General features: G+C 50.1%; 1 protein-coding gene across 2 annotated transcripts in view; it reads left to right on the forward strand.

Moving 5' to 3' along the window:
* The window catches only part of ZSWIM5 (zinc finger SWIM-type containing 5), a 96185-nt gene that overhangs the window by 60292 nt on the left and 22107 nt on the right, over positions 1–13786 (forward strand). For both annotated transcript variants that reach the window (XM_033067223.1, XM_033067224.1), the window contains exon 2: positions 6561–6917. In XM_033067223.1, coding sequence (XP_032923114.1) covers positions 6561–6917 — 357 coding nt within the window. The remainder of the gene's footprint in view (positions 1–6560; positions 6918–13786) is intronic.

Consider the following 13786-nt stretch of genomic DNA (forward strand, 5'->3'; position numbering starts at 1 on the left):
GGCTGGGGAGAAAATGGAGAACATTTTGTAATACTTTTGGGTAAAGTCACAGATTGGGACTGGTTGTCTGGAGCATGGCCTTGGGCCAGCCAAGCCCCTGAACTGGGTAGGGGGAGGGGAAAAACCTCCATTTCAGGCTCCTAGATAAACAAACACCAGAAATCTCGTAAGGGTAATAATGGAAATCACTGAGAAATTGAGTTAATACAAGGGCATCTGTGTAAGTGAATGCTCGGGACAGGGAAACGGCTTTGTCCTTTAACTCTAGTAATGCTGGAGCAGATGGGAAGCGCGGTGTGCTTCACGCATTAGCTGGCTCGGATAAAGAGCAAGGCAGAGGCCGGTTCTCTTGGCTGATTAGAGGTTAACAGGGATAGAAACCAGCGGATTGACTCTTCATTTGCAGGAGGTGTTGTGGGATCAGAGCAGATGGCAGAGAGAGCGTCCCTCCAGCTTACTCAGCTGCTCAGAGGAGCTTACGACTCCCTCCAGCACAAACAGCCCCATTGCATCTCCTCTGTTTACAGCTGCAGCCCTTGCTTCTTCCCTGGCCTACCCGGAGAGGTGATAGAAGAGTATTTCTCCCAAACCTGTGGTAGTTGGTGCCCGAGGCCATAGGTATGTGTGGGGACATGGTGCATACTCTCCTACTCACCCATTATCCCTTTGTTTCGGCTCCTCCTGCGGCAGCTTATCCGTGGGCATGGCTCCTTCCTGGGGTGATATTAATGGTCTTTGTTAGCTCTGTGAAAGTGGAGGTGCTTTTCCAGGATGATCATGACTGGGCAAGGACAGGAGCATGGTGGGGACAGGGAGGAGGGCTGCAGGGGGAAAACCTTTAGCAGCAGGAGCGCGGCTGCGTTCTGCTGGGGCAGCATCCTCCTGACCAGCCATTGCCTGCCTCCTTCATCCCTGCCAAAGTCTGGTTCAACAGCAGCACCTTTGCCTGCAGTCACAAAACAGAATAGCTTTGGGGAGGAGGGAGGATGGAAACTCATAGCAGCTCTGCTCATTGACTCCCTGGAAGCCTGGATTCCCTATTTTGCAAGGGAGAAATGGCAATTGATTCAGCCTTACCCTCTTTCTTTCTGTCTGCCAGTGCTCTGAAAAGGCACATTTTATCTGTGTGTGACAACACCTGCCTAGGGTGCCTCTCATTGAGCCACTGAATCAAAAGAGCAACAAGAAAAGTGGGTTTAATTGCACACATCTTCAGCAGAGTCTTTCTTGCACTGGCAGCACAAAAGGCCAGCCCTGTGCTGGTTGAATGGAGCCCGGGAGGGCTGGGGCACGCCGTACTCTCGTTACTATCGGAGGCAGATGATTCACTTTGCTGGAGCATTGTCATGTGCAAATGAGTTCATGAGCCCATCTCCTTTCCAACTGCAAGGTCAGGGACTGAGCAATTGTCAGCATCAGCCGGCTGGAGGAATTGATCTAGAAGCCAGAAAGCTTCGGGAGATTTTACTAACCTCCGCTTCCCACCGCCTGAGTACGCCGACACCTTCCTCCCGTGGGTGTTGTCTACATTACAAATATTGACCAATTTTAAGTTCATGTTTAGAAAGCTGCTGTTTCGAGGCATGGAAATGTGACTGAGAAAGGCTTATAAATAACACTCGGTGCGGCAATTATTATTCATTGCTAGTTATGGCTTTCACACACTGGAAAAACAAATGGTTTTTCCACTAGGAGCTGGAGCTGCAGTCCGTTTAATCACTAAAGAGCTTGGAATCACTTCAGTTTAAAATAACTTTCCGCTGTGGTTTGGAAATTTTAAAAAAATATATTTGGGTCACGTTAACCTAGTGTATACAACTTGCACTGAGAATTTCAGTTTACGTCGTCTACATCTGCTGAGCCCCATAAATACCCATCTATTCGTTCCTGTTTGGTTTCACAGAGCTCCTGCCTGCCTGAAGATAGAGCTCCCCAAAAACAGATTTGGAGTGGGGCTAGTCTGGCTAGAGATGGGAGAATCCTGGGAGCTGAGCACGGAGTACAAGAGTAGTGAGCAGCCAAGCTGCTGTCTGCCACAGCCACCCCTTTCTGGCTACAATGCAAGGGGATGTGGCCAGTGCCTTCAGGAAGCTGCGTGAATAGACTTTCCATCACGTTGCTCCTGATAGAGGCTGCCCAAAATATCAGCCTCAGGTACTAGGAGGTTACTTGAGGTTTTGACAGCCAGGTGTGGCTGTAAGTTCTTTATGTACGCTGTTCAGCTACACCCACTAGTGATCCATGCTCAGGGCATGGATGTGGTGCATGTTTCCCTCTGCTGAGAATTCCTTGCCCCGCTTCAAGGTTTCCACAAAGGAGGAGACTGAAGAACCACAGTGCCATGAAGAAACACTCCATGTGTTACCCGTGTGTTACTGGCCCCCATCCTCTCACACAGCAATGCCAGTGCAGCATCCTCAAGGGTTAGGTCCTGCAGATGGCTGCAGCTCTGTGGTGCTTTCCACCCCTGCAGGACTGTGCCAATGCTCCAGGAAAGGACTGCCACGCCTGGGAAGACAGAGCTAATTTTTTCTAAATGGCACAGCTTAGCAAATGACAACTGTGACTTCTGCCTGGGCTGCGGTGTGAAGTCTGAGGGATGGCTGTGAGCAACAACTGCCAGAGGGAGCAGAGCTGAGCACTCAGATTCCCAGATAGTGTGGTAGGTGTGGAGGAGTTCCTCCTCTCTCTTGCAGATGTTGGTGCCACAGTTATGAAAAGGGACTATGCCTGGGTTTTGCTTGGTTTTGGGGTTTAAATTTCCATCTGAGAGTCTGCCTGTCTCCAGACTCCAGGTATTTCAATGTAACCAGCCTAAATGTTTGATTTCTCTTCAGTGATTTGCTAGAAGACAAAGCAAGGGGTCTTTGCAGCTGGCCTCATGGTAGGTTGGAGCTGCAGGAGGGTAGTGGTTTCTCCTGGTGGTTGGCATGTGGATATCTGGGTTAAAGATGTCCTGTTGAAAGGCTCTCTGCTCTTACAGAACTGGAAGTTTGCACAACTCCTTTTGGTCAAGTAGGTTTAGAAATCAAAGAATTCACCATCTTGGTTAAAGATACTTCTCTTGAGGTGTTAAAGCTGTTTTTCTAATAGCAAAGTCTCCTGCACTGGAGTTCCTGCTAAAGGCTTGATCCTTGTAGCTGTTTGAAACCCCAGGATTTTTTTTTTTCCCCAACCTGGAGGGTTTATCAGCTCCGAAGATGAGAGTGCTGCCCAGCTAACAAGTTTGTAAGTCCCACCAGTGTGGGCTCACAAACTCCTGGAAAACAATTCTAGGGTATGTTTTAATTTAAATCAGAGGTGCAATATCCTGTGTCAGTAAAACAAGGAAGGCTCTTGCTCCAGTGTTTTGTCCCCATTTGATGTGTTGGATGATGGGATTAGAAAGAGATGAGCTCATCATGCCCTGTGTGGCCGTGAACATTCATGGCACCTTTCTGTACTTTTTCTGGGGCAGTTATGAACACTCAGCTCCTTTTACAACCTTGATCAAAGAGACATCCACTGGGAAGCTTCTGTGGTAAAAGTAGGAGAGGGTGTTCTGGGGCAGGGAGAAGGCAGTGTTGTTCTTGGGACAAAGCTAGACTCTGGAGGGGCGTAATGAGTCTGTAGATACAAAGATGGTATTTAATTATTTCTTTTCCATGGTTTTCAAGCCTTGGCACTGTCACTTTGCTGGCAGCAAATCAAACACCCAAGTTAGCTTATGTTAAGAACAGAAGATGAAGTCCTAGATAAGCACTGGTCTGTAGGAATGCCTTAAATTGATATGTATGGGGAGGACGCAGAGGAGAGTGTGTCTTTGCTCTCAGTGCTATCCAGATCCTGTGTCAGTCAGTGATCAGGCTGTGTTTCTTTCTACTGAAGTACTGATATCACAGCTCCTAGGATACTTCTTTCTTTTAGGATACAAGGTGAACAGAGAGGAGTGTACAGTGACAGCTGTACTTTTCCAGGGTTACCTATAGCTTTTTGATGATAGCATCAGTGTTTTGTGTGGAGCAGGAGTGTGTGCTTCAATGGACAATGAAGTAACCACACCAAAACCTACCTTTTAGCCACTCTTCTCTGAGACGTGGTACCCATCGCTGCTGAGCTCATGTGCTCAGCAGCCATGAGTGCTGGGGTGCAGACCTGGCTGCAATGTGGTAGCTGAAGTCTGACCTCACGTTAATGTAAATATTCACAATGATGCCTCTGTTCCTGCCAGCTCATCTCTCTTCCACCCCTCCATGTTTAATTTATGGCTCAACTTTTGACAAATCTTTTGTAGAGTTCCTAGTTTATCTTAAATAGACCTGCTGTCACCACAGCTAAAATCTAAACCAACACTTGACTTGGGGCTCGAGTGCCAGATGAACATGGCAGTTGTTGACATACTGAGTGGTCCTGTTTGATGTGCAGACCAGATCTGAGTTGTGAAGACCAGCTCCTGCAGCAGATGGGAGAGCACAGCTTTTGGGATGCCTGAGAATAGCCTGAGAACTATCTAGACAAATATTCTGTCTTGAGAGGCTGGATCAGATCACAGCTGACATATTTTCAGACTTATACCTGTCTGAAACAGGTCATTCGGTTAAAAGAGTTCATCCAACCTTATACCAGTTAGCCCCAAGTGGAGTCTGGCCTATGGTCCTGTTAAAGTAAGCATTTCAAGGCAGTGTTTATGGCCAGCAATTTGTCCTAGAGTGTTTTATATTTGTGTGTGCAGGCATACATACGAGGATATACATACATACTTGCTCAGGAACGTGGTTTCCAGTCCCTTTAACTTGTTCAAAAAGTAAACTAGGGAGAAACTGGCAGTGAATTGGAGCCGCCTGCCAAGCATTGCAAACCAGAGAAGTGGTAAAACATAAACACTTTGGAGTTTATCCTCTGGATTTATATAGTTTGGCTGCCGGGGGACGGGCTTGTGTGGAGGGGGAGGCTCGTCAGCCCCTGGCGGAGCTGCTCCCGCGGCGCTGAGCCCAGCACCTCCAGAGCCACGCTCTGCTCCTGGCAGCGATCGAGCAGGGAAGGGAAGGAAGTGCTGGGCTGTCCGTCCCTCCCCTCCTGCTCTGCTGGCCACATGGGGTGGCTTTTGGGTGATGGCAGCAGAACAGGTCTGCTTTCCCCCCGCCCCGGCACTAAAGTAAAAGCAGACCTCCTTGATGCTTAATCAGATTTGAATGTGGTTTTTGGCGTGGCTTTAAAGAGACTGGCAGTGAATAGCTGGTTTTGATGCCATTTATTAAAAACCTCTGGTAGAATTTGTCTCCGAAAGCCTTTGTAAGAGCTGGCAAATGCACAAGAGTTTGATGCAGTTAATGTGTTTTAATCTTCACCCCCCCACCCCTTCTCCTTTTCTGCCGCTAATTGTAGGGCTCTCAGCTGTCTGCTGCCTTCTCCGAGGGGATGGCAGGCTCTGCAGGGACCTGTACATTCACAGGCTTAATAAGGTTGCAGTGGCATGGAGAAAAGTGAGCATCCTCCTCAGGGAGGATGCCTGGGATGGGCGGTGTGGGGTGCCAGGTCCCACACCATGCCCTGACATGGCGACACCGGATTGCCATGGCCATAATTAACCTCCTGGTGCAGCCTCACTCTCTTTGGAGAAACAAGGCAGATGAGTGTGAGAAACAAAGATATCCCTTTACCAGATGTCTGAGCAAGTGCAGAGTGTTGGTGTTGGACCCGTTCAGCAGCTGGATCATGAGAGAACTCCCTGAGGCTTCCGTTCCAAGTGAGGTTGATAGGCATCCATCAGTCAGTCTTACCTCACTGACTTAATCCCTCACTTGCTTGGTACATGCACTTTTCTTTGGAGCCATGGGACTTTCTGAGCCCTTTTCATGTTCTTTACTGGCATTTGGGACTTCTGGGGGCTTTTTTTCACAATTTGTGCCTGAAGGCACTGCACCCCCTTTGTGCACAGTGGGAACTGTCAGGAGCATCATAACATTGCTGTGAGTGATTTGTGGAACTCAGGGAATGGTTTTCCCCTAGCTGTGGTTTGGACTGTGCATAGTTCCTGTCCCTGCTCTTTATTTCCACTGTGTGGAAGAACTCAGAGCTGTGACCAAGCCCTGAAGCACTCTACCTGGTTGAGAGACCAAAGTTGGAATTGCTTTGCATTTTAGTTTGTGGGGCTTTTTTTGTCTGCCTCATCAAAGAATAGCAAATGTGGTCTTTTTCTACCAGCCCTCACTCATGTGAGTTGCAAATTCAGCGAGAGGGAGGCGTGGATGGAAATGACTCCCAGGAGAGAAACAGTCTGAGATACTTAAACAAATGGGAACTGAGCAGCTTTGCTCTTCCCCTGAGGGTTTGGCTGTTAAATAAACTCGCCGATGAGTCTGGCTGTGTGTGTGTGTTGGTGCAGAAGTGTGTTTGTATACACAGGCTGGGTGTTGCTGGGTGTAAGCCACGGGGATGGGCTGTGCTGGGTGCTGCACTCCTTGCTGTTTGAGAGAGACACATGTGCAGCCTTGGCTTTCCCTCCTTCCAGAGCTGGCATGGGTGGTTGTGGTCAGAGGGAAGCTGACCTGACCTTTCCCTTTTCTTCTTTCCCTCTCCAGGGTTCCACCTCAGCGGAACAGTAACGGAGCCAGCGACTGTGACAGAACCAGAGATGACCTACAAGGTGGCCATCAGCTTCGACCGCTGCAAAATCACCTCAGTGACGTGCGGCTGTGGGAACAAGGACATTTTTTACTGCGCTCACGTCGTGGCGCTTTCACTGTACAGGATCCGCAAGCCAGACCAGGTCAAACTCCGTCTTCCCATCTCAGAGACCCTTTTCCAGATGAACAGGGACCAGCTCCAGAAGTTTGTTCAGTATTTGATCACAGCACACCACACTGAGGTGCTGCCCACCGCCCAAAAGTTGGCTGATGAGATCCTGTCATCCAACTCCGAGATCAACCAAGTGCACGGTAATTCCTCCTCCTCCTTCCTCGCTGTGTGACCCTGACTCTGTGTTTGGGGCTGGGGTGGTGCTTTTGGTGCCCATGGTGATGTCCTTCATTTTACATTTGTCTTTTGCTGCACAGCGAGAGCTGGCAGTGTCACACTGATGTTAATGCATGGGTATTGGGGCCACATGACTGGAATGTCCCCATCCTGCCCTGTGCTTTTCTTTATGTGTTTATCTGTCAAACATGGGCTTCAACAGGCAGGAAGAGGCAGAGCTGACAGGCTGGTGGTGCACAAGGCACAGCTCAGAGTAGAATGGAGAAGCAAAGGACGTGGTGCTGGAATCCTGTGGAGTGGGAAGTGCAGTGGGGATGTGGCTCCTCCAGCACATGGGGACATGGTGTCAGCCCGAGCCCTGCACTAAGTCAGATGCAGCTGAGCTGGCAGGAGATAAAGCTTTAATCTCCATGGGCGTTAATTTGCCCGTAATAAATGAGCGCTGCTGTTCTTACCTACTGCACAAAGGCAGCGGAGATGTGTCCTGGGGCTTTGTGTTTGGAAGATGCTTTTGATTTCCTCTCCTGGAAATCTAGGGGACAGTGCCCAACCTAGCCCTGCTCCACTGGCCCAGGATGTGACCCAGACTCCTGGGGATCTCCTGCTGTGTCTTTTCAAGGAGCCCAGGAGCGGAGGTTGCCCAGGGTCTGCAACAATGAGCTGCTCCCCACCGTGCCAGTCCCACCAGCTGTAGAGCAGAGATAATAAACACTTATCTGCCACGGAAGGGCGTTGCAGGGATTAACACGTGCCTGTTAAGTGTTCTGAAGATGAAAAGCCCCATATGCAGCCTAAAATACCATCTGAACTAGTTGAATCCACATGTAGAGAAGTAAGGCCAGAGCCACTGTCACCATGGGGGTGATGGCAGCTCTGATCTTAGACGTGTTCATCTTTCTGTATCTGGTCATTCCTGTTCCTACCTTGGGAGAGGCCTTTGTCTCCTCTGCTGGCTGCATCTGCTGCATGGGTGGTTGTGCTCTAAGCAACTGGCTTTTGTTGGGGGGGCCTTCAATATTTGTCATTGTAAAAGAATGGGGAGCTGTGATGCTGCAAGGATCTGGTGAGGGTCATCCCCTCTCTGAACTGAGCTGCTGAAGCTGAGGCTGGGCAAGATCCCTTCTTGGCCATTGTTTGAGGCTGCTTTCTCCTAAGCAGATTGAAGTAAAGCTTTTAAGGCTCTGAATATTTATTGCTCTAGAGTCAGCAAAAGGCTGGTGATTGAAAGTCTTACAAAGATACAGATGTTGGCTCCAGTTCAATATCTGCTTCTTGTTTTTACAAGTGGTTTAAAAAAGAAAACAAAGCAAAAATTCACACTCCCTTCAGACTTGTACAAATTCATGCACTCCAGTGTGCGATTTTGAGCAACAGAGACATGGTCGCTCTGCAGAGGGTGGCATCTCTCTGACACCCCTCTGGCTGCCTGGCTGGTCACAAGTGAGTTAACACCTCTGCAAACAGGAGAGCAGAGGAGGAGGGCTTGTCTCACCCTGGGGGAGGATGCAGATCAGCCTTCATATGATGACATGATCTTAAAGTGATCTATAACTCATAAATGTTGCATCCTGTGAAAAGGAAGGCTCTAAAACCCTCATATTCAAGTTCATAGTGATGCTCTCCAGGGCTTCCATTCTTGATCCTGGATAGTGTTGCAAGTTTGTCCTCCTGATCCTGCCAGAAGCACAGCCACAGTGCAACCAACTACTGCAGACCTGCTTGACCCCAGGGTGAGGAAGGACTGCAGCCATGGGGGTGTGTTTGTGGGAGAGGAATTCTGGGGTCTCCAGATGAAGTGGATCCACATTTGTCCCCCATCTTGCCCTTCCCAGCTGTGGGACATGCATTCATAGTGGGTCACTGATCCTGGGATTTGTAATTCTTCACAGAGCTCTATGTGCATTTCTTGACCATGTGCATTTCAGACCCTTGGGGTCACACCCTGGCCTTGGGATTGGGGCCAAGGTGGCTTTTGGCAGGCCAGCCTCTGCAACCCGAACAATAACCCACTGTGTGTATTGGACACCTGAAGTAAGTACTCCCTGGAGCAAGAATGTTCTCTCTGGAAATCCTTTTTTTTTCCCCTGTCCCCCCTCCTTTTGAGGAGGGGTCTGTTGAGCTTTGTATCAGCATCAGGTCTTCCTCACCTGCTTCTGGTCACCCGAAGGATTCCTCTTTCGTTGTTTATATGGTGAGCACGTAGGATTGAGGAACTGGCTTTGCACCAGGCTGGTTGGGGAATGCCCCTTTTGCAAGGGAGTTGTCTGATTTTGTAAAATAAGGCTTTCAGGGATGCTCCTTTTCCTCCTGCAGAGCCTGAATGGCAGAGAAAATTGCTGTCCATTGTCTGACACGCTCGGCTCCGGGCACTGGAGCTTTGTTCCTTGCAGGAGTCTGTAGCTGCGGGCTGTGCACGGCGTGCCGATCTTCCCGGCTGTCTTCCTAGAAGGAAATGCAAACTATCCAGTAATGATGGAGTCTTGGAGCGCAGCCAAGGCACTTGCATGTTCCCGAAGGATTCAGTCCAAGCAGAGCCTAGGTGTGCCTGCCGCTCTGCTCCCCACTTGACCTCTGCCTGCTGAAGTGGGTCACGTTTCTGCTCCTGTGGCTTGGCTGCAAAGGGCAGCGTGTGCCAGTGAGAGCATCCTGCATGTCTGGCACCTCCATGCTTGCGTCTGGAGTGGCAGCTGCAGGGAGGAGACCAGGGTGGGTTTCAGTGCTCCTCCCCAAGGGGACAAAGCCAGCAGTGTGGCTGCCTGGCACAGAGCAAGGCTGCAAGGATGTCACTGCGCCAGCAAAAGTGACTCGCAGCAAAAGTGGCTGCTTGGTCTCTCCTGGTGGGTAGAATGCTGAGGGCAGCCAGAAGCTGCAGCTGGGAAGCTTGGATCCAATAGCTAGGATTCCAAGGGAGTGAGGAGCATTTGGTGGTGGCCACCTTGGCACCTTGTTCCCTCTGCTCCTCTGAGAGCTTAAAGATGAGACAGTGCCTATGGGCCCCAGAAGATTTGGGGCTTAGAGGTATTCTTCATGCTTCATTGGTGAATTCTTCCCCTTTGTTGCAGAAGATTTTGGCAGACCCCATGTTTGCAGCTCTGTAACTCACCCAGCTTGAGCAGCATGTGGACATGAGTGCTGCTGCCCTCAGTCCAGGAGTTGTGGCAGGGGTCATGGAAATGCCAGTGGATGACACTGTATCTGTGGTGCTCAGCTGGTGCCATCAAAGGGCTCAGGATGCTCTTCTCAACCAGACGTAAGAAAAACCACAAATCTCTGCTGTCACAAGGTGCAGGACAACTCCCTCTGAGGACAAACCATGTGAATCACCAAGGAGCTCCCATGGTCCTTGGGAGCTTCTTTGGAGAAGAGGACTTTTGAAAAACCCTCAAAGGGAAAAGTCCCCTGGGCTTTGGCACGGGAAAAGCAGATCTCCTTGTGCAAAAACCATAAGAAGCCTGCTGCCTCATCCATTCCCTTTCGTCCCACATGCACCTTGAGCTTTCCTCCAGCTCCTGGGCTAATGCTGTCCCATCTTTGCTCCTTGTGCACAGCAAGTTGGCTGCCAGGTTAGTGTGCAGGAAGACCCTGCCTGTCCTGTCACACTGAGCCAAGGCTGATGTTTGAGTAGTCCTTGGGCACTCTTTGACTTTCAGGTCATCCCAAGACAGCGTCTGGAGGGCAGCGCCAGTAAATCTATTTGAAATTCTGCCTTCCCGCAGGGGACAAGGAGAAGGTCAGATCTCCAGGGCATTCGTGTCCTGTTTGCTGAGCTGTTGTGGATTTAAGGGAAAAAACACACCTGAGTGTTGAAGAGAAAGGCAGCTCTTCCCCTTGTCTTGCCAGAGTGACTGGGATTGCCAGATGACTCCAAAGCACAAGTGGTGCTTTACAAGCAGCTTCCAAAGTCAGCTGCACCAGATACTGGTACCAGCTGGACCACATTGCTCCTGCCCACCCTCCTGGGAGCCGGTCTGGATTCCCTTGCCCATTGCTGTCAGGTGTATGTGAATCTTCAGGCTGCCCTGGCAGCTCCCTCTGACTTTCCTCCACTTGAAAACGAACCCGGAGTCTTGGCGGAGCTGGATTCCTTGCTTTGCTGCTATTTTTAATCCCTTGTTAGAGTTCATTTCCTTTCTGGTGCCTGGTTATTTTCTCTTTAAGGTTTTCTGCAGTTTGCTTATTTGTCCATGTCCTCCCCACCCCCCGCCCTGAGCTGATCCTTCACATCTGTTTTCTCTCTGGATGCCGGAGAGGAGCCCAGAGGCATTCGGCAACACCACCATGTGCAGTCATGAGATGGCCCTTGTGAATGGCCACCACGACAGCCAGCCCTGCTCCAGGCACCACTGACCCCGGAGCTGGCACAGCCAGGCCCCAAACCACTGGTGGGTGCCAGCACAGTTGGGTGAAGTGACCATAAGGGAAATGCTGGAGTAGCCACCTTTATCACTGGGTGACTTTTAGCATCACTTTATCATCTCCAGGTTCTGGTTAAAAATAACAATCCTACCTTCTTTGTATCACCAATCCTGCTACAAGTCAGATGTTCTGGGAGTGCTCTCCACACTACACAGCTGATATATCGCCCCTTCTTGGGTTCAGGAGCTTGGGTTTGGGATGTGCCAATGCTTGGCATCACCCACAAGGTTGTACTTGCCTCTTCAGCCCTGGAAACCTCCACCTTCCCAGTTCAGGAGCCCCTTTTGTTTTCTTCATATTGGGCAGCTAATTTCTGAGCAAGGAGTTGAATTTTCCATGCCTGACTTCACTCTGTTTTCTAATTTGTAGATTTTTCCAGTCCTTTTTTCTCGGTTGTTATATTTGCCAAGTCTCACTTGGCTGTCAAACAGTTAAACCCCCGAGCTCCCAGCTCTGGGGGAGCCCAGCTTGGGGTGTGATGGATTGCATTTTTATCTCAGTTTCTACAGCCAGTGTAAACGGGCTGGTGAAACACTCTTTCCACTCAAGATGTGCAATGGTGTTTCCTTAAATCTGAATCCGGCAGGAGCAAGATCCAGCACATCTGAAACAGGGCTCTTTGGAGCACGAATGCTGCTATATGAGAAATGTGTTATGCAGGCGCCGGGCTGTTTTACATGCCGTTCCCAGCTCCTTTGGAGCAGAGACATGGAATCACTCATCAGCTGCGTCACGGCATGCTGCTGCCGAAGCCCCCACGGTGTGAACGTTGGCAAGGGGAAGTGGACAAATCCTGCCATTAATATTTAAACCCAGCACAAATCCCGTTGTTTGCTCTTAAATGTTTATCCAGCTCCCCAGCGTAATTGGGCAGCCCGTTATCTGCGGGGTTGTGCTGCACGTGTGGGAATTTGCTATTACAGCCCTCTCTCTGAATCTTTTATAGGAGAGAAAAATACATTTACAAGCAAATTTGCGCTTTATTTGGAGGCGCGGGAGGCGCGTTGCTAATTTGGCTGCGGCCCGAACCCCAACGTGCGAAGTGCTCAATGTGTTGCGTGGGAGGAGGAGGTTTTATTTAGCTGCACGCTCCCTTCCTTGCTGCTCGGGCTTTCCATCGCTAACGCTACGTGTGAGCAGCAGGCACTGAGGGGTAGCCCTGGGAACCCCCAAAAAACGTACTACTTTTGGCATTTTGTGACCTCCTCCTCCTAATCTGTCGCAGAAGCCACGGTGAGGCATGAGGGATGAGCTGAGCTCTGGTGGGATGAATCACCCCAGGCGTCCATGTCCTCCTGGTCCCCGTAGATGCAGACAGGTGACCCTGTAGAGGCAGTCGAGGCTGCTCTGGCTAGGTGCAGCTGGGAGTGGCTGGCAGGATGGTGGGGAGGAGGATATTAAGAGTGCAAGCGTCTGGGATACCTAGCGATGGGGCCGGATAAGCACTCGTGGTAGACAGATTAGTCATCGGTTCCTGATAGGGGATAATCACTGGCTTGTCTGCTCTTTATCTGTGAGATAAGGATGAGGCTGGGGGAGGGAAGCAAAAGCCACAGAAAAGCTCAGAGGGCCGGCATGGACTGTCCCTGGCTGTGATTGTCCCTCTTGGCTTATGGCAGGACTCTGAGCTGACTCTGATGGAACACTGAGCAGGACTCTCCCCTTGCTAGGGGCTCAGGGTTTAACTACTTCTCCAGGGCTATGGCAGGGGAGTGGGATCAGGAAGGATCAGGGCATGTGTGGCAGAAGTCCTCATGCTCACCCAGGAACTGTGATTTCCTTTCTGCTGCTTCAGCTCTCGTCCCAATTATGTGGTTGTGTTGACTATAAATTATTCTGCAGAGGGAGCAGCAGCATCCTGTCCCTTCAGCATGCCTAGAGCTTGCTGGAGCTTCTCTCAGGCAGTGACTGTTAGCAGAAATTAAAGTAATTTTGTAAAGGACATTAAATACAAATAACTGTATCTTAGCAGGTCAGGACTGTTCTCACACTTTGCTGGAGGAGCAGAATCCCTAGAATCCCTGAGGTTGATGTTGTCTTGCTTACAAGTCAGGAAGAGACACTTACCCTGCTGAACAGGCATCCTGGAGCACAATTTTCATGAATTGTATTTGAGCTTCTAGTTCAGCAACACAAAAGGCTGGGGTGTGCACAGCATACCAGGGTGTCTCTGTAGGAAAGTGATGTCTGCTCCACAACCAGATCCCAGTTTTGGAAAAGACAAAGATTTAATTTGGTATGTGTTAGCTGCAGCATCCCATGGCTCCTCATGCAGCACCTTGCTCTTCCTGTGCTGACCCTCTTCCTCTCTTGAGAGGGAGATAGGAGAAGCAGACCAAAGTGGAGTGGAGCATCCTCCAGTTGCAGCAGTCCCTCCTCAGTACTGGTTTTCCCTAAGGAGTTTCTGTAGAGCAGG

The sequence above is a fragment of the Catharus ustulatus genome, chromosome 9 (assembly GCF_009819885.2).
Source record: "Catharus ustulatus isolate bCatUst1 chromosome 9, bCatUst1.pri.v2, whole genome shotgun sequence".
In the NCBI taxonomy this organism is placed as follows: domain Eukaryota; kingdom Metazoa; phylum Chordata; class Aves; order Passeriformes; family Turdidae; genus Catharus; species Catharus ustulatus.